Consider the following 21,043-nt stretch of genomic DNA (forward strand, 5'->3'; position numbering starts at 1 on the left):
CCTTACTTTAAATAAATACCTATGGGAATTCACCGAAATAACCAAGGGTTAAAGTGGTGTAATAGTTAGGTGATAATGTCAATCAAAGCCTAACGTTTTAAAATCAAAAACACACTGCAACTCGCCAGTTATGTTTAACTGAAGTAGCTATAACTCAACACTCACCATGCACTGTTTATGACCTCACATATTACGACACATTTCTATGATATCACTGATGACAACTGAAATGACATAATTGATGACAACACTCTACATGGTAGTGGCACTAGTTATAGTTACTTCAGTTAACTATAGGTGGCAAATTTCTGTGTTTTGTTTAGTTCAAAACGTTATGCTTTAACTTACATTATCAACCACCTACACATTCTTGTTTAACAATAAACAAGAAAAATAACAATGACCTTAAGGGTCATTAAAGTCCACTAGATCCATTACCCCTCTTTGTCAGACCTTGTTGGAAACATTGCTTCTCAAGCAGTCCTGATTTTTAGAACAGATTCTTCAGCTTTCCATTGCTGAATAAGCCTTTGTTGCATGTTCTCCTCTATATGCCTGGTGCCTCTAATTCCTTCCCACCATCACTAACTAGCTTGTCATCCAACAACTTCTTTCCAAAGGTTTATAAACCTTATCTAAACATTGTTACTTAACATTTTCCATCACCAAAGGTCAGTGGCGATAACTAGGTGGGTCTTCTGAAGAAGGGTGGGCACTGACTAAGAGTAATTTAATCACCATGAAGGAATTTTCCTTACTTTGATGTAAAAGTATTGCTCCTTACCAACTTGTTGTTACAGATACGAAACAAAGTGAGTGAGGTAAAGTTAGGATGAGTTACCAAGTAAATTATCAGAATTCCCTGTAAGGATTTCACAACCAATCCAGCGGACGAGCATCCCCAAGAACCTAGACCCTAGTCCATCCAGAAGACCAACTGTGGACACACTTAATAAACATTTTAAAATTGTATCCCCTGTTTCTTAGTGACTATCAACCCTCCCTGCCCTGTTGGTCTGTGTAACTTTTGTTTGGCCACAGCGGATTGCTCCCAACAGCGCATGAATTCACTCACTGCTCTTTTTAACCTTTGAGCATTATGGGTGAAATTGGGAGCAGTGTGGTATACGTGAGGTACAAAATCCTGGGCAACACTTATTTTGATTACGCCTATATAGCTCAACCATGACAAGCTCCTTGGACGCCAGGTCTGAAGGTCCTTTCAAACGTCTTGTAGCAATAGTGAATAGCTGACCTCAGTCAGGGTGCTCAGTTATAGTGTCACTGTGGTACCTAAATGAAATGGCCTAGCCCATTTACTCCTTCATGTATGCTGGACAGTTTAAATACTTGAGATATTGTTTTCAAGACAACACTAGGCTGTATTCTTGCACGTTATGCACCAGTGCAGGAACTGACCTGGCTGGGTCAGGCAGGAGCATTAAAATGTTATCCACGTATATGGTGAGCTCCTAAGTGACGCTCCCTGTTTTCACTCCTTAAACTCCTTGTTGTGCCTAACTTAATTCACAAACAGTTATTTTAACAGGGCAAAGAACTGAAAAGTGAGGAAAGTGCCATCCTTGCCAGGCCCATCTGATTCTAAAGGGCCTTTAGGTGACTCAGTTTACTCACACATTTTGCAAAAGGTGCTTTATTTCCAGAGCACTCAAAAGATGCCCAAACGCGCCTAAAGCGTGGGTGAAGATGTAGTTGACGCATTTAGGGAGAACTGGAAGGTGCCCCTCTGTGCTCTATAAACACTGTCAATGATGTGCATAATTTATTTGGGTCATCTCTGAAGGTCCATCAGGGAATGAACCCCAATTTGTCCATAGCTTTTAGGCCTGGCAGGACAAGTCCTTGTCTGGCCTCCAGCTCACCTGTATATAACAAGGAAATTGGGCAGTACCAGATCGATCTTGCTGCGTTTTTCCCCAGCTTTAGTATCACTGTCACCCTTAAACTAGCAACTATACCCTAATGACTAAAGGAGTTAAACAGCTTTGCCAGTACTGGGACAAGCAATGTATACTAAGTCTCACAGAAGAAGAGTGCAAACATATGCTGGTGAGGGGGCATCCCATTTTGTAGTTTGGAAATACATTAAATTACTTAGTCTGTTTTAATGGGCTGCTCTACTTTCTCTGTATGGCCCTTTGACAGTGGCTGTACTTAAGTTCCCTTCAGATAGCTCACAATCATCCTGTCTGGAGGAACAGCTTCTGTATAGTGGCCTTTGTAGCATACCCAATCATGTTTCCGATCCCCCCACCTATATTCCACATCCCTCCCATCTCGTCCTTGATTTAATCATTTTTATGTTGGACGTGAGCTGACCTACGTCTGCAAACCAGCAAGTTACTTTCTCTATTGCCTCCACTATAAGACTTCTGCTATGTTCTTAGTAAGGCATGTTCTGCCCAATCATTATTTAAAATGAAGAGTTGTGCACTTTTGCTGTGAGTTGTCTCCAGATCTGTTGAATCCTGTTCTCTTATGTATCTCTTCCAAGTCTTTCGGTTGCAATTCCAGATGTTCCCCCAACATCTATTATGTCCCCGTTGTAATCTGAGGGGCCGCTGTAGAGTGCCATCTTATCCAAGCCTTCAGAGGGTCCTGACATGTACCTCACCATTATCTTTTTCCAAAAGGAGGACTTTATCGCCTCTGCTACAGTTTCTGTAAGATATGTGTTACAGAGAATCGTCTCCTTAAAATGTAAATTGTCCCATGAGCATGTTCGTTTAAGGTCTGAATTTCTATTGTGGCTGGGTTGTGGTCTGAAATTCTTAAAATCTCTATAGGATATCTTTGGAGGGAACAGGAGACCAAGAATTGGTCTAGTCTTGCATAAGTGTTATGTGTATGCAAATTAAAGCAATGATATTTATTGGGCTAGGAGGAGGATTCACGCTACCTCAATCTTGGCGAGTGCCAGGCAATAAGTGATTTGAGGATTCACAGGTTCAGGATGATTCACTTTCCCTTTCAGGACTGACCCTGCTTGATTTCTTCTCCTGGTGGATGCTGCTTGGTTCTGTCTCCCTCGTACTCTAATCCTGGCTAAGGTACATCGCCCCTTCAGGGGTTTCAGCCTCCCCACATGGAACTAAGGGTTGCCCACTTCCAGCACTGGCCCCATTCTTCACCTCTGGCTACTGACCAACCTCTTCATGTTGCTCTTCATCAAGGGCATCTCAGAAATGGTTGGTGCTGAATTCAGAGGCCCTGTCACTTCTCTCTTCATCTCGCTCTTCAGCTCCTCTTTGCTGAGAGAAGGTATTAACCTGGTGCACTGTTGTGATACAATCCTACCTCTCAATGGAGAAGGACCTATTGTGTCCCCGGGGTTGGCCAGCACAGACCTCACCTCCTTGGCTGTCGAGCAGGTTAGTGATTGAGGGCCTGCATTCCACCAACAGCAGTGCACTCATCTGAAATTTTGCTTTTGGATCTACCACTTCAAGATCACCAGAGCGGCTTTTGGGGGACCCAAAAATTGACAGAGTGTGTTGTGGGGAAGCATTGCTTTTTGGGTGCTAGCGGACTGTGGGTTAGTAGTTTCCTTCCATACACACCACTTTCTTAATTTTAGAAAAAATATGAAGACTATATGAAGGGAGAGGGTGCTGGGGAAATTTGAACAGGTCTGGGACAGATAGAGGAACTAATACGGGCTAAACAAAGACACTGATAAACCCACAACAAATGGTGCGATTAATAATTAAATACAAATAGGAAGGGGAAAATGCTAACTCAGCAATGAGGTTAATGTCTAGGCAACATATGCATTCTAAACCTCAAACGCAAAAGAATGATTTTAGTATTGATAAAGATAGTCGGGTCATGTCACCTGTGTGTAGCTATTGTTTTATTGACTTGATGAGTAACTGTATTTCAGTTGAAAACAAATACAATTATTTCAAAGAAAAAAATTGATTAGACTCTAGAAAATACTATACTAAATGCTAAAGAAGTGTAAGATATAATGAATTGTTATACGATGGAGGCTACCTATTTTTCTAGGCTTCCATCATAAAAGACCTAAACCACAAGTATGAAAGTGACTGATTATATTTTTAACAAAATCTCTATTGTATAAGCGTTAGCCTTTATTTTACAGCCTGTGTGATGTATTTTTTCTGTTTTATGTAACAGTATTGCATTTCTTGAATGTTAATGAACTCTGACATTAAGATTCAAAGTACGGTTAGACCAAATTAATGCAAGAGGCCAGAAGGGCTAAGAGCTTTGGCTTTTAGCTCTTAGTTTGCAAATACTGTTCCAGCTTTTTCCAAAACTCAAATTGTTTCGGCGGGCCAATATGCTATACAAAGAAAAGTGTTGAAAGCAATTGAAGAGGTATCAAACTGGAGAAGGGCAGATTTAATAAAACTCCTATGCTGAATAGACTGCCACTTTCTAACCGAAGTTTGTAAAAAGCATGCAAGACGTAACTCTCACCGACCAGTTAAGCAGCGGGAAAAACGTTGACTAGTCACCCTAAATGTACTTTAGTCAGCACTCGTGAGGAAATGAGAGACATTATTAATGTCAGACATTGATCACAAGTCTGAGCTATGGTAGTGATCTTCTTTGAAAGGGAGTAAAAGTAAGCATCCTGGAACTAGAAAAATGTTAACTGCCTACTTGTCATGTCTCTTAGATTGTAGCCACAGTCACAATGTAAAAGGTATCAAGAACTCACTTAAGTTAAACAACTCAAGAATGATTTTGTCTTCTAGATGATCTCTTGATAATGACGTAACTATAACCTTTTGCTGTTGAAAAATAAACTCTACTGCGTCTGGAAGCAATTGTCAACTTCCTTTAGAAGAGCTGGCAACATCTTCTGAGATCTGGAAGGAACAGCAAAATGAATTTGATGAATAGCTAGTGTGTAGTCTTAATTAATGATGTTCAGAACTCGGGGGTTTTCAGTGGTGTCCTGCAACTCATGTACTAAAAGAGAAACTGGTGTTTTCCATTTCTCAAGTAGTACAGAAACTGAAAGAAGAAATGCAGCCTGCAAGATCTGGCATACTTTACGTAACTGTATTGTGGAGGTCCTGGGTTAGATTTTGAATAGCAACAAATCTTGCTCTTTTCTAAAAGATAGGCTCAAATCTGCTGGACTGTATGACTTTATGTGTTCCACCATTTTACTTAAGTTTCCTATCACATTAGACTTCTTCAATCAAATTCAAGCTAATTTCAGTATGTACGCCTACATTTCAAGCCTTGAAATACTAAACTACTCTATCCCCATAACTTCCCTTCCCAACAAACCCAGAGACATCTACTGTTGGCTACACAGGGATCATCGTCTCACTGTTAGTGATGTACTCCAGTAAACATCTTGTGGGCCAATGCTTTTAGAAGAACAGATCAAGAAGTCTGTGGTCTTGGTGGTCTTATTAATGTATTATCAAGTCCAGTGAAGTAGCTGATTATAAAACATCAGAACTATGTGGTTGCTGGTAAAGACCCTTTATTAGTACATTATTGTCTCCACTGCTATGATTCTCCAACGTTTACCATACCATTAACGAGTAAGCAAGGAAGGATATTGACATCTCCTACTAAATGCTGCTGGCTGATTTACTGCTGTCAGTAAATGCCTCAGTATAATCTGTTCTGTCATAATCACCAATGTTGCATTTGGGTCCCTAACACATGCTATTACAGTGTCAGGGTTTTCTGAAATTGTATATCCTAATATACCTGCTTCATGCGACTAAGCACCTTTTTCCAGAAACATATTTTCTTACTGGCCCACCAAACATGAACAGCAGAGCAGTCTGTGGATACAAATCTCCAGCATACCTAATTCATGTCTGGGTACATAGGATTTAGCCACTATGGAATCATCTACAAATTAAACATTAGCACATAACACTGCTTCTTAGGATAATCATGTTAATAGTTTATTGTAACCTCATAACATCACACAATGTTTCCAATTCCTTTTCGTCACTTACTTCTGTGTTGTCTCCCAGGGAGATTGACATCTGATCACATATTGGTGAAAATCAGTCAAATAACTTTTTGCTGGCAACCTGCTGGTTCGGAGCAATGCCCAGTGGCAAACAGAAACATTTGCTAATATATCCATCTCTGTCAAATTGAGCTCCTGTTTAATTTGACAGAGTTAATTTCTCCTCCAATAAACATGGCACTTAGAGTTGAGCAGCCACTTTCTCAACTCTGGAAGGTTAGGCCTTGTAGCACCTGGGTAAAGTTTGGGTTGTGATGAGTGAATGTGAAAGGTGCATGATATGAAGTCGTGCTCAATGGCCTTTCTACAGAGTCGCGGTATGCACCTATGATGGTGCCCACATATACATTTTGGGCCTGGTATTTCAGAGCAATTACAAACAAAATCTCATAGGGACTGCCCTGCTTCTGCTCGGTCCATGAACATCTATTTTTGTCTATTTCTCGAGCTGTCCATGCTTGTAGTAATGAATGTGGGGAGCCTGATATCTCCACCAGCCTGGACTAGCCAGACATCCTCTAACCCTCAGAAGCGCATCATTTTTCTAGATAGCTTGCCCTCTTTCACCCCTAAGCAAGAGTTCTGATCCTCCTTTAGAATTGCCCTATCTTTTCTTTTGGGATTGGCACAGGTGAGGGCTGGAATAGTTATAATAATCTTGTTACTGTGTTCATTTGTATTATGGCCAGTCTTTTAGTCACGACAATGGTAATGATTTCAATTTGTTTAAGTCTGTCTGGATATCTGCCTTAATCGGAAATCAGTTAGCCACAACCAACCTAGAAAGAGAGGGAGGGTTGGAGCACACTGCCTCGCATCTTAGCATTCAATTTTCCCCAATGCATCGTGGTAAATGCAGATCATAATTGCACTTACTTAGGCAGCAGTCTTTAATTTTCACCTTTGTTGGTGTAGCATGTACTGTGCAATGCTAGACATGTGTTACTGGATTCATTCCTTCATCAGTAAAGAGCAACAAGTCATCATGGGGGTGCTGGAAATGCTGGCCAGAATCTTCTCAGGTCTCTGTACCATTCACTGAGTGCAGGTGCATCAACACAAACGTGTCAGCTTAGTAGCTCAAGGGAGCCTTTTCAAACAGGAGGACTGTGGGAGCACACTGCCTCAAATCCCAACACTCAATTTGCCCCAATGCATCATGGTAAAGGTTGGGCATGATAACATACTTCAATAGTAGTTTAATGACTTAATAGGATGCATGCCAAGGTCCAAGAATGTGAAACGTATATGTGGGTTTATTGATTTAGCATTGGTAATTGTTAAAAGGAACATAGTGATGTAATGGACAGTTTGTAGGGCACTGTGCACCAAGATCCGGTTGCACAATGCTCAGAAATGGAATGGAGCCGAACTAACACGCAACAGAAACACTGTGCGCAGAGACCTGGAGATGGGGTAGTTGTAGATTGTTACTCTATACTGAAGGCAATGCTGGCCAAGTCAGGTGAATGACCCCTGGGCAGTATAAATTATATATCTGTTATTGATTGGTGATTAACTTTAGATATGTCCTCTGTACTTTTGGATATTGTAGGCATGGATGGGTCAGGTGTAATACTAATTAGGTTATTTTTACTACTAACATCTGATATGCTTATATATTCTCATGGTGGCCAGATTAAGGACAGGCAGCTCTATGTTACCTCGCTGATGAGGGAAACGTTCCCTTTGTTTTTGTTGCTAGAAGTTATGCCATGGTTTGTGCAAACGTTACGCAACCCAATTAAATGGGAAAAAAAAATGCATTTGTCATGAGAATGTGTTGACACTTAAATCTGTCTGAACAGAATGAAGAAACTTAAGACATGCTGCACAGGACAAATGTGAGTAAAGAGTTTTTAAAAAAAAAAACGTTATTGTGTACTATTGTGTTACATTAAGCGGCAGATTAAGCAAATCTTAGAGTACTTAAATATTACCAAGATTTTTTCAGAGAATTCTGGATAATCTGACAAATACGAAAAAGACAGGCAATACTGGTTCATGTGGGCATCTTTGATACTTTCTCAGAGCTGCGATCTAGAAATGTGAGTATGCTTGAGAGGTATTTTGGACAATAAGAGCTGTATTCATTAAATGATAGGCCCACACTGCAAAGTACAATACACTGCAAACAAGCAAAGCTAGGGGCTGTCTGGGACAGTCTTGGAGGTGTCACCCATTAGTGTACTCTTCGACGTCATGTGTCACACTAAATTCCATGACACTTTGAAGACATTGAAACTTGAAGCAAACCAGCAAAACCTAGGAAATGTATTAAGAAAGCAGGCCTGTGGAAAATTCAGTTCAGTAGAAATAAAGTTTTAAAAGTATAGAAGGGTCATGGTAGAGAATGGTCTACTATAAATACATTGTGCCAGGCTATAAAACAAGAGACTGCAATAAAATCTCACCTCGGAACAGTATGGTTCTGCATCAAACACTGAAGACACTTGTGAGACAAGCTAACATACACATACATCTATATTTCCAAACAAATTTCCTCCACAAAAAAATGGCAAGCATTTACTCAGGTGGCACAACTTAATAAACAGTCTTTCACAAGTCAAAAATTTGAAGCTGAATTTTCTATTGGGAAAGGCTCTATAATGAGTTGAAAAGCATGGTCAATGGGTGTTAAAGATTTCAACAGAATATGGGACTGATTTGTATTGCTGAGTGCTTGCGATTTCTTCATTACAGGTAACTTGTTTAGATATATGGACAGGGTTCTTGTTCCTGTCGGCAAAGCAGGGACACAGAAATACATCTTTCAACATGCCCAAAGATCACAGTACTTAACACCTAGTTTTACCTGTTAGAAGGTGCATACAGTTCAATAACTCAATGAAGACGCTATAAAAAAAGGTACTCAAACCTCCTTGAGACCCTTCTTAAACCTTTTGATGTTAGAAATGTAGCTTCATCAGAGTCAAAGACAGGCATTACAAACAGTTATATTATCATAGCATATTAACACTTTAGACAAAACGCAGAAACAATGCAATATACCTTTTCTTTTCAGGTTATCGATTTTAAAGACATTCCAATTTAAATATATCCAATGTTTTCTCATGTATTTCCTCTGAAATGTCATGCACATTATGCCTCACTAGTACCTAACCAATAAAATGTGTCTTTGGTGGATATTAGAATGTTGCCAGTTATGTCAGACCATGTCGCCATCACTGGTATAATAGATTCTATTGTTCAATAACAAATTTAGAGAGTGCAGAAGCAACAATCTAGTAGGCATTTTAGTGCCATGAATCTATTGTGCTGATGCTATCATAATCATTCATTGTTAAGGCAACTTTGTAAAATAAAGCTGCAGACGAGGCAACATGAAAATAAAGGAAGAGCAAATAACTTTATAATAATGTTACTGCTTAAATCTCGGTCCAAAGTTATTTAACCAAAAATGTTTTAATGTTTTTGCAAGATTATTTTGTTACATTAAAAGCAGAATTGACAGGTGCTTGCAAGTTAGCTGAATACACTTAGAGAGTGTAATTTGGGAATCGTTTCTCATCTTAATATACTACTAATGATCTCCTATGGAAAAGGGATAGTGCACCTCAAAGACAAACATACTCTTAAATAAATACAAACCCGGATAAATAGAAAGCAGCATGCCAGATATCCCTGAAGACAGCGCCAATACTGTAACAGTTGCTTGTACCATAGCTCGGCACGGTCCCCTCTTGTGTGTTATCTGTAGTGCTAGAGCCGTCGCCTTCTCTATGCACTTCCAAATGTGCTGCTTTTCTTAATTTCCTTCAGCAGAAAAGAAAGTGGAAGGGAGCTTCATCATTGTTAACCATCACTAAAGTGACACTGTTCGATCACTACTGATCATTCACAAGAGTGCTAAAACATTCTCAAATATTACCCGCTTGCCTACATATCCAGATTTAAACATTATCAACCAGCTTTTGTCCCTTAAGAAAATGTTGAAACAGTATTGTCTATGCCATACAGTCATACACAATAAAATAAAGAATTGCAGTCTTAAAGAAGGGCTTTATTCCATCAAATTGTATGTGGAAAATGAGAACTTAAAGATATTTTAACCACAACTTGCTGCAATGTTAATCCTGGCATTTTTATAAAAGATTTATGTGGTTTTGACAAATACGTTTTGAAAAATCTATAAGTAGAAGCAATGCTAAGCCTGTGTTTGTGTTCAACGCGTATCCACGAGGGCTGGATCCATACCAGGTTTTGGAGATAACCACATTTAATACATTTTCATATAATGAATGTAAACAGCACTTTACTGGCTATCCTCAAAATCTGTTATTGAGCCGACCCTCCTGGACACCCCTAAAATAAAGTGAAGTAATCTGATGGGAAGAATTGGTTATGTTCTTGCAAGTACAGATCTCCAGCATTAGTTTTTTTTCATAGATTCACCTCCTACTTTTGAACTGTTCCCACGTGAACCTGAGAAGTTGTGGAAGCATTCTGTTTTAACACAACATTTAGAGCCCGTTCATCTTTTCGGGATGGCTTCTCAGTCAATGAGTGAAGAATCTCCTAAGGCCCTGCCTCACGTCTTTTTATATTCTGCAATTCGTGGGTGGAAAACATAGACTCAATCTATCCAGTGCAGTTGCGTTGTCTGGGAGCAGTTCCAGGCCACAGCATGCTTGAGCCGTTTTAGATCTGTGTGGCTGTAGAGTGCCTGCTTGGGAAGAATTGGATGTGGTGGATGAGGGTTAGATATATGCTCTGATCACATGTCAGCAGACTTGTCAATGCGGTCAGGGTTCCTTAGACAGCAAATGAGATGTATATTATATATAGTGCATCTTATGTGATAGACAGGAGAGATATCTGTTTGGCGGATGTACTGTGTACAAACAGTATGGAGTTATGGCTTTGTGTCAGAGAAGTGCTCCAATTTTGTCACTTCAGGTTGGTACTGCGCCTAAGCCTGTCTGTGCTGCAAATTAGGTGCAGGAGTGGTAAGGATGCATGAAAGGTTAAAAGGAGCATAGTGGAACTGTTCTATACAGGAAAGGTTAAATAAGACATATGAGCACAAGATGTGTGCAAGATCACTTTGCATGTGTGAGTAGTTTGAAATAAATTACCCTTCCTTAACAGCTTTCATGGGAATTCCTGAAAGAGTGTCTTGCCAAAACGTACTCATATTGTTCCTTTACTGCACTATTCATCGAAATGTTATACCACTTCCTGCAGAAGTATGTTATTTCATATATCATAATGTAATACAAATTAAAAGCAAAGAGGTCCCTGAAATCCAGAGTACTGCGGATATCTCAAAAGGACAGTTTTTGAATCTGTCAAGTGCTACTCTATTCCAGCTGCTTTCGGTGAGGAAACACTGCACACATAATGATATGAACACGTGGACAATTTTGGGAGTAAAGCAAAGCAAAGTCCCAAGGAAGGGATCTTGAATACAGAAAGTGTGGACTTCACTCACTGATCCAAGCATTCTGATAAAGGCATTTTTTTTTTTTAGCAAAGAGCTTTGCTGTCACTCTGAATGATATTTTTTAAAAGCGCTACTTGGACTCCCAAATCAATGCTGGTTTTCTCACAGGTGGGATTTTCCTGCAAGCAACTTTTCAGAAATGATTGCATTACCAGGGCCAATAACAATGGGGATTCTCCTGGTGGCTTTTGCATTTAGATAATCAAGTAAGACATACTCTTGTCGAGGAGTGTTGGAAGCTGTACCTCATCAATTCAAATAAGTAAGGCACAATGACTTCAGGTGAAATGTGGCTGGACACCTTAAGATTGCAATCCACGTTTCTGTAGCAGTACCTAATGAATGAAACTCTTGCTTCTCTGTTGAACTCCATGCATTTGTGTTCCAGGATAAGTTTACAAATATCTTTTTTTTTTTTTAATCAGCCATGCTGTCACACTCACAGACAAAAGGTTCTGAAGACAGATACGCAAGGTCTTTTTGGTGACCAGGGTTGCAAACCCTAGCAATGAAAGAAGGGCTGCTTTTACAGGGGACTCAGATCTCTTAATTATGGCCATCTTCCCCATGTTGGCACAAAGCAAATTATCGTGCACTGTGTTGCCACAGCTTCTACAACATCTGTGGTACAAGTGATGGGGGAAGAAAAAAGATACACAAACTGATCATAATAATTAGTTAAAATCACATCACCAAACAAGCTAAGCTAGGGGCTGCCTTGATGTAAACATGTAACTAACTGCTGTAGCAAGAGATTGTTCTGGTATCCACCTTTCTCAATTGTTTTCTTAAAAAAACATGTGACTGATTTTAAGACTTAGTTGAGCTCATCCATTATTTCATTGATGCCCAGCCCATGTTCTCCTACTAGTATAAGCCGATGACTGAATGACCATTTTCAAACTGCCTGACTCTCTAATAACAGCTCTTGTAAGCTAATCATTCCAAAGTTACCTAGGAGGAATATAGTGTACCTGGTATACATCTATATTTTCAATATAAAAAGAACTTGTGTGCCAGTAAAAATGCATTGCATTCTAAAAAAAATATGCTGATCTTCTCGTTGAGCACTGCAGATTCCCTTTGGTGTTAGATCACCCAGAAGTGAAGCCCAAACTGATTTCTATACATTATTCGGAAATGTTAAATCCAGCATCAAGTACTGGAAAAACATACTTGCCTCCAAGTTGGTTTCATTCAGCCATCAAGAAAAAGTCTACTGTTATGAGGAGAGTATCCTTTCAGTTTCCAGTTGTTGTTGTCCACTTCTTTTGAACACTCCAGTACGCCACACAGCAAATATCTGACATGGCGTCTCTATTGTAAAATTATTATCCCACAGAGCAGATTAACTCTTGAAGGGGCTTGAACTTGAGGAGTGAATATGTTGAGAACTGCTAAGCTAACCGAAACTGGGCCGTTCTTAAAAGATTTCTCCTTCTTGGCTCAGGAGAAACCTGTATGAAGAGCCGCTTACATTGCAGCTTGTGACATAAATGTACTTAACCAATCATCTGGATAGAGGCATCCATGGCATTCCTTTCATCAGAGTTGGGTGGCCACTACAACCACTCGGTAAAAACTTTGGGAGCAAATTTGAAAGCAGACAGCGGCATGGCGACTGGGCAATATGGTTAACCAACCACAATCTTCTGTATATCTCACTATTTTGTCAATAATATATTGGATGACTTAAGGTCTGAGACTGACCTATGAACTTTCTTCTTCAGAAAAGACCCTCGTTCCCTTACTCCTGTGGGAAGATGCATTACCTTTTAGTGCTCAGATTACATTATTTTTTTTACAACCTAAATATTTTGTAGCCTGTGTAAAAATTCTAGAGTGCGTTCCAATCTGAGGATACCAACCAGTGACTAGTCAGATTTTATGCAGTTCAGGACATCATGTGCTCGACAAACCTCCCATCCATCTCGACCCAGGATGATCTTAACTTCCAAGTGGAAAAAGACTCAAATTAAATTTGATCACTCAGTAAAGCATAGCAGTGCTACACATATAGCTTGGTATAGATGGCCAAAAAAGTATATATTGTATACTTTCCTTTAGTCTTAAAGGCTGAAAAATGACGTTTGATTGTTAATGCCTTGCTGTCTCCAAGAGTGCCTTTTTTGCTTGCAAAGCCTTTTCCACTCACTTGTGTGAAGAGGACCTGTCCAACAAATGGCATATTGACATTTGAATTCAAGCTGAGTGACCTAAGCCATATCCGATGTTTTTATACTATACCTTTGTTAATTTTACATACAGCAGTTTCTGCCTCATCCAGTACTGAGCATCACAAGTGGTTTGAGGCCAGTATTACATTGCTAAGAGAGCCTCAGCTTCCACTTGCTTGTCTTCGTCATGAAGGAAGTCAACTAACCTAGCGATTTCCCTCAAAACTCTTTCACAGCTACACTGAGCGTGAGCAGGTGTTCAAAACACCAAAACACATTCCATTTTGCACGTTATATACAGTCTGTAGTTGATTAATCACCAGAACAGAGCTTTCATGATCTACTTCCCAATAGGCACAATGACATTTCTAGTGGAAATAGTGATGACTAATATACTTAAGCCATAAACCTTTCTCATTAAAATGCCAATCTCGTCTGGCAAGAAGTGATGACATACTCCTTGGCACCCTCATGCATGAGGCACTTTCTTGTGAAGAGGAGTCAAATACTTGAGAATCTTCCTACAGATAACACAGTCCTTCCAATGCTCCTCTTAATTACGTAGATTGCACTTTTGATCAATTCCTTCTTTCAAGGATATCTTCTGAATCTATTCCACTCCTATGATGTGTGTGCCATCAACTACTATGCAGGTTATCTCACATGTATTGCAACATCCACATTCGGATCAGAATTAATACGGGGTGGCATTAACTGTTGTTAGAATAATATTTTTTAAGTACAAACATGTACAATGATAGCTTTCCCCTCTATTGTGCCCCTCTGAAGCAGAACTTAAGACTTGCGCTTCATGGTGGACTGGTACCAAGATTCTGGAAAAAGGCTAGCATTAAGTGCAATATCCAGAAATGTAATGAAAATTAATTTACAGTATGAAGCACATGCTAGGGCATTGTGTCAAAGTGTATATAGCGTGTTTGGGTCTTCATTAGTAACATTCTTTTTCAAGAATGAACAGCATTTCTGAGCAGAGAGCCTGAAAAGCATTCGATTAATTGCCTAGCAAGACAATATCCCAAAAGTGTGTGAATGGACTGCAAATTAGTAATGTACAGCTCTCAATGTTCTTGTGGATTTAAAAAAACATAAGTGTGGGTGTTTCTATGATGATGGTGCAAAATATTATAAAATTCAGCCTGTGAATCAATGACTGACACAATGCTGAAATATCTCGTAGGAATTACAGAGAAAAAACAATTTTAGCACATACAGTAAAAACCATGAAACAGAAGAGAGGATGAGAATTTCGGGCGTGAACATTGTATTACAATTTCTTAGACCACTATGATGATATGCAAAAAAATATGAAAAATACAGATAAACTAATTTTCTTCAAAATATGGATATAGCTATTTTTAAACATTTCAATTTTAAGTGCCCAATTCAAGCGCAATTATTTTTGATATGTAGTGTTTGAAATCATATGTGCAATTTTGGCATGTGTTATGAAAATTTCAATCCAGAAAAAAGGCAGGCCCTATTTATTGACATATATGGTGGGCACAAAAGGACAACATACATACAAAATCAAACTTAGATTTGCAAAAATAGTAAAATCGCCCATAGTTTGCATTGTTTAACCCACAATCTAAATTCTATCACTGAAATCTGGCATGAAAATGCTTAGCAAAAAGAAAGTAATGCTCAAAGTAACCACAGAGCAATGTGGTTTATTAATTCAAACATCACACATCACATAAAAATTGGGTTCAGGGACCACAATTTTCTAGCAGCACTCCATGCACACAAGTGAAAATGGGTGCATAAAAGTAATTGGTACAGTACCTTCTTCTTCTGCCTCCTGTGCTCAGAGAAGGTTTTGGAGTTCGTGTTGAAACAATCTGACAGTGTACAGCCCCGAGCAACAACATAAGCCATATTGGCCCAACTACCTCAGTTAGAGGCACACAATGTGGGCCTGGAGCTATGAAAAATAACACTATTGCGGTAACTGTGGAGAAAGCGAAGATAAGAAGAATTTTACTTTACCATGTGCCAAAAAAAGTAAGTAACAAACACTCATCTTCCATTGAAAATGCCTCAATGCCAAATAAAGGAGCAATGAAATGTTAAGGTTTTTAAAACACACACATTGAAAACTAAGCCTTGAGAAGCAATTTTATAGAAAGGCAGAGTCTAGATTCAGTTTCTTTGTGCAAATTTACAAAATAAAGTAATAACTAATTCTAACCAAAACAGAAAGGTCAAAGTTGCAAAGGTCTTTCTATAATATTATTATTATGACATATATTATAATAAGGCAGCTTGGTATGCATGCCTCAAATATTACTTAGGTTGGCTCAAGTTAAAAGAAGATTATTTCTTAATTTCAATCAATGTTTGGATAATGGCAAGCAACAGGCCAACTAACAGCCAAAAGGTGAACAGAAGTAATGGGCTGCTATGAAAATCACTGACCAAGGAAAAATGAAAGTAAACTAAATGGGCACAGTAAATGGGGAACTAGGTTCAAATGTGTTGCAAAAAGAACAGATGATGGACGGAATGTTGAACAATGCAAACATTCACCCCAAGTCACAGAGATCTGGGTTTAATCCATTGTTATTACCCACCATGCCACCCCAGTTTGTACCCAGCCATATGCAAATCAGTCTTGACCCTGCTCTCCATGGGTTGCTTCAATCATGGTCAGCAATTATTAGGTCGAGCCTAGGATGCAGGCATGCGCTCTCTCGACATGCTGTAATCTACTTCTGTGGGCTTTTACCACGTCCACGTACCACGTTTATTCGTCCCTAGCATGCCTTTCAAAATTCCTTTGTTTTTTGGGGGGTGCTTTAGGTTTGTCCTGCCTTGAGGCTATTTTGTAACACCTTGGAGAATGACCCTGTTACATGGATTATTGCACGATTGGCAATATACCTTCGCGTTGGGTGCACTACTTTTTTCTTGTGCCTCTCTGCTTCGCACTCGTGGTATATTATTTCTTCCTCTGGTATAATGTTTCTTTGCAGTGTCTGCACCCGACAAAGGCTGCTAGCTGGAGGAGGATTCTTTTATATTTATTTACGTAGCGCAAACTTGACTGGAAGATTGGAGCACATTACATGAGCACCGGTTAAATTAGCAGCCCCATTCCTAAATTCTTCCCAAGTTTAGCAGTTTAAATATTTACAAACTGGCACCTTTTACATAGAAACAACACAAGGGAAACCCTCAACACAGCTCTCCATGGCCTGTGGTGGTCCTAGGACAATGGAACCACCACCAAAATGTCCAGCACAATATGCTCTGTCTGTCCAGCTTATCTTCTGGGTCCCCACCCTAGGTTGGGGGGGCAATATCATAACCTCTTCCACCATTCAATGTCTTTTTAAGCTTTCTCATGGCAGGAGCTTTATCTTTAGAGCTGGTAGCAGTTTGTGTTCTAGTGCCTTGTTTGTAATAATATTCTAGCTGGCCTTGAAACGTGTAGTGCATTCTGCCCTCTAAGGGCTGAATAGATGGTTACACTGCAATGCTCTCTGTCCTTCTCTTTTCATGTGGTTATGCCCTCTAGGGGCTGACTATATGGTTGCATGACCATGTTTCTTCCAAATGCTATTTTTATTGCGGTGCCCTCTAGGGAATGTTCTGACCATTACAGTCTAATGCGCTGCATTTCTAGATACTTATAAGGTCCCAAACTGGAGACCTATTGGCTATGCCAATGCTTGTTTAGTGAATGTTGAGTCTGAATGTCTATCCTTTGCCTTACAGTACATAAACAGTGCTGTACAGCTATTTTAGCCATGTTTTAGGCCTAGTTGTTTTAGTTAACTAGGCCTGCAGCTGTGCACTTTAATCCTGTTACATTTTATTCAGCATTACTTTATTTTCTAAGCAATAGCCACATTTGCGGTGCTGTTTTATTTTCTTTATCTTATTGTACTTTTACCTGGGCAAGCATCACGTTCTTAGTAGGATATTTATTTCACTTTGTGCTTTCTCCAAGGATACAGTTGGATAGGGCTGCCGACAAACGTGGTATGCTGTGTCTCCAACATTCACAGAAAAACACACACTAATATGTGGGGACCATTTCTTAGGATGTCAGCTGTTTTACTATAAAAACACCCCTTTGTCACAGACATGTTAGAGGGAGATTCCAGACAGATGACCACAACGGTATGCTGATTTCCCTGCTGCAGCTACTTTCTTAGACAGCCGGACCCCTGATCCACATGAGAACGGTGTCTCTCTAGACTACAGGATTCTTCCTCCAGGTATGAGGAATGATGTACCCCCGGGGGGGGGGGAATCCCGAAGGGCAGATTAGGTTTATTATGCTGTGCTGCAGCATAGTGTAGGTAGGAGAAATATATATTGCTCCTAGTGACAGTATGCTGGGACTGTTCTTGTTAATCGCCTGCTTGCTTTTATTGTGTGTGATGATCCTAGTTATTGCAATACATGCCTTTTTGTCTAAGATGCAGTTACTTCAATAAATCCTTATTGAACTATATTCTGCCTCTGTTGTCTTTGCCTATATAAGATTTTCGGTAACTGAGAGAAAGGGATGGGATCTGATCTACCACAATTCTCCAGAGGAGTCTTACTTGTGTTGCGCCCTTTTGCCACAATTATATCGGCTGGAGATGAGGCGCTGCTAGTAAGCTGGAGAACCCGGATTAGGCCGACAGGCGTCATGTGGTGTGGAATCATACTTAGTACCCACCATCCATGTGATCCTGTCTCCAGTAGCATCATTGGCATAATGAGAACGTATGCAACAACAGATTGTAAGGTAAAAACACATACTTCTGAAATAGATAGTACAGCTAAATCACTCCATGTTCATTGGCAGGGCACTACTGTACACTAGTGCAAGAGTACAAAGGCTTGCACAGCAGTTCTGAATTCGGTTTCTGGAATAAAAGGTTCCACTTTATATAGAAGAGACAGATGGTATCAGGCCGTCTGTCTTTTTTGGTAACATGTTCCTTGAGGGTGAGGTTGGTAACCAGGGTGAATCCAAGTTACTCAGCATTCACTGAAAGTTGGAGTTCAAAGCTGTCAAGATTCATGTAATTAAGTCAGGTTTGTTGTTTGTCGTTCAAGGCAGATAATAGGAACTCTGACTTGGCTTGGATGAGCGGGATATAAACGTCTGGATGATGTGTAGGCAGTGTGTAGCATTTTGTTTATCACCATTTCCTTTACACATGAGCTGGTGTCTGGAATGCTGGCGTGCCATTTGTAGTGGAGGCTAAGAAACAGGGTCAGCTGGCGGAAGGATGGAACCCTGACAGGACCGGTCTGCTGTTGCTAAAATGTAACGGCCTAACATGAGATAAAGAACTTGCCTCTTATCTGAATAGCTTTAGAATTTGTATGAACACCATGTCCTTCAAATCCAACATGTTAGAGGCAAGATCTTAAAGACTGTGGGGGTAGCTGGCAGCCCTTTCTGGCAGAGGAGGCCTGTAGTGGGAAGGAAGATGGCCCAATAAAAATGGAGTTTGAGGCTGTCCTCCCTCAAATTCACATGCAAGTGGTATCAGCTAAAGCTTCTTGGCGGAAGGAGCCCAGTGAAGAGGGTGGGTGACGCCTGAAAAGGACAAGGAACAGCTGAGGGAGGTTATAAACTGAGGTGATGTGTCCCAGTGTATAGTCCTGAGCTTAGGGTGAATCCAAGTGACTTCTTATTAGGTGAAAGTTGTGGTTCAAAGTAGTCATTGAGCCAGGTTGGTACTGTTTCTTTTTTGTTGTTATTGGCAAGTACAGCAAATCTGTCTTAGCTGAACTTCAGGTAGGCGCTAGATATCCAGGTCAGGGTGAATCACACGCTGTGTTTGCTTCACTGGATTTCTGAAGCAGAGGAGACTTTCGAGTAGAGATGTGTGGAGACAAAGTGATAAAAAGTGGGGAGATAACGTAAGTAGACTTCACAATAGTTTCCCTACCTTTAACAGCAACCAGGTGTCTTCTGAAATGCTTTTCGAGGATTGACAGTATACAAAGACTGCCTCGCCAACATGGTACCTGTGCACCTTGTTAAACTAGGGTTTGGAGTCAATTGTACTTCATCTGCTCAGTGCAGGGTGTGAATTTTTAAAAGGTGTCTAAGGAGCTCTGAGGCCTCTTTCTAGATCTGCTGGAGAAATCTGCAGGCAGACCCAGTTATTTGGAAAGGAATGAATAACCTAGAACATTTGTGGTTGATAGTTATGCGTAGGGAAGAAGAAGCTATTTCAGAAGATTTGAGCCCTCTGAGATCTGATGGATGAATTAACACGGACACACACTTGTTTGAAAAAGTCATGTTTAGCCAAAGACGTTTGTGAACAATCAGCCTGCACATGGGCCCAGTAATTAGATAATTTATACTGAGGTTTAGTTCTAATCAATATAAGAAGTGTTTCTACCAGTGTCATCTTTTTGCAGAGGTCAAGTACCTAATTTGTGACACAATGAAGAACCCAGTAAAAGAGTCAGCCGTTTATCCTGAGGCTTGTGTTAGGAAGAGTGCAGCTAGTTAGGTTGATACGAGGAACCTCACCATGCAGAGCTTCATCACTTCGATCACAGGAAGAGGTCAGATGCAAAATGCAGTAAAGTAAGCTAAGGTCAATTTAACCTTGCTCCTTGCATTAGGAGGTCAGTATGTTTCCAAATCAGGCGGAAAAAAAAGACACCAAGACTGCATGTATGCAGGTTCGGAGTGAGCAAAGGAAGGTATTTTGGAACAGAATCTTCCTGAAAGTCAATGAAACTTAGGGCCTGATTTATATGCGGCTATGGGATATGTATACTCCGTTACAACAGTGGCGGTGTATGTATACTGCCAACATATTGGTCCCCCACAAATGTATATGCTGGCGGACCTTAGGTTTGCCTACGGCTATGAAGGAATAGTTGATGTAAGAAAAAAGCTTTAACTTGGGTAATGTATTCAGTGTACTAGACTCTGTAACTGAGAGGGCTCAAATACACATTTAATCAAGGATTTAAATCACTAAGTAGGCCAGCAATGTGTTGGATGTTGTTTTGTGAGAGAAGGAGTTCAAGTTGAAATTATGCCGTTTATACATTGCATGAATAGGAGTACATGCAAGATCAAGGTGAGACAGAACGATTTTGGAAAATAGCCATTTAAAAGAACAGTACAATGCTGCAATAGTATAATGCTTTTGTTGAGAAGGGAAGAAAGGCTTAGGCCTGGGCAAAATTGTATTTATGCCAGTGAAATTTGCAAACCTTCTGAATTCATGCTGTGCAAAATCTGTGAAATTTTCTTAAGTGCTGTGTAACTCTTTTTTAAGCCAGCGCACACCTACAGCAAAACGGATAAGAACATAGAAAAAGGCCTTGCAAGATATCAGAGGGAGAGAATCTCATCAAGGGGCGTTTTCTGGTAGAGCCTGCCTTCTGGAG

The 21,043-nt window shown here is 40.0% G+C and overlaps 1 protein-coding gene across 3 annotated transcripts in view; it reads right to left on the reverse strand.

Annotated features, from left to right (window-relative positions):
* Positions 1-21,043, reverse strand: part of PHTF2 (putative homeodomain transcription factor 2) — a 489,158-nt gene that overhangs the window by 160,024 nt on the left and 308,091 nt on the right. For all 3 annotated transcript variants that reach the window (XM_069229666.1, XM_069229667.1, XM_069229669.1), the window contains 2 exons: positions 15,452-15,617; positions 9,614-9,778 (listed from right to left, as the gene is read on the reverse strand). In XM_069229666.1, the coding sequence (XP_069085767.1) occupies positions 9,614-9,778; positions 15,452-15,617 (331 nt within the window). The remainder of the gene's footprint in view (positions 1-9,613; positions 9,779-15,451; positions 15,618-21,043) is intronic.

The sequence above is a fragment of the Pleurodeles waltl genome, chromosome 4_1, assembly GCF_031143425.1.
Source record: "Pleurodeles waltl isolate 20211129_DDA chromosome 4_1, aPleWal1.hap1.20221129, whole genome shotgun sequence".
NCBI lineage: Eukaryota > Metazoa > Chordata > Amphibia > Caudata > Salamandridae > Pleurodeles > Pleurodeles waltl.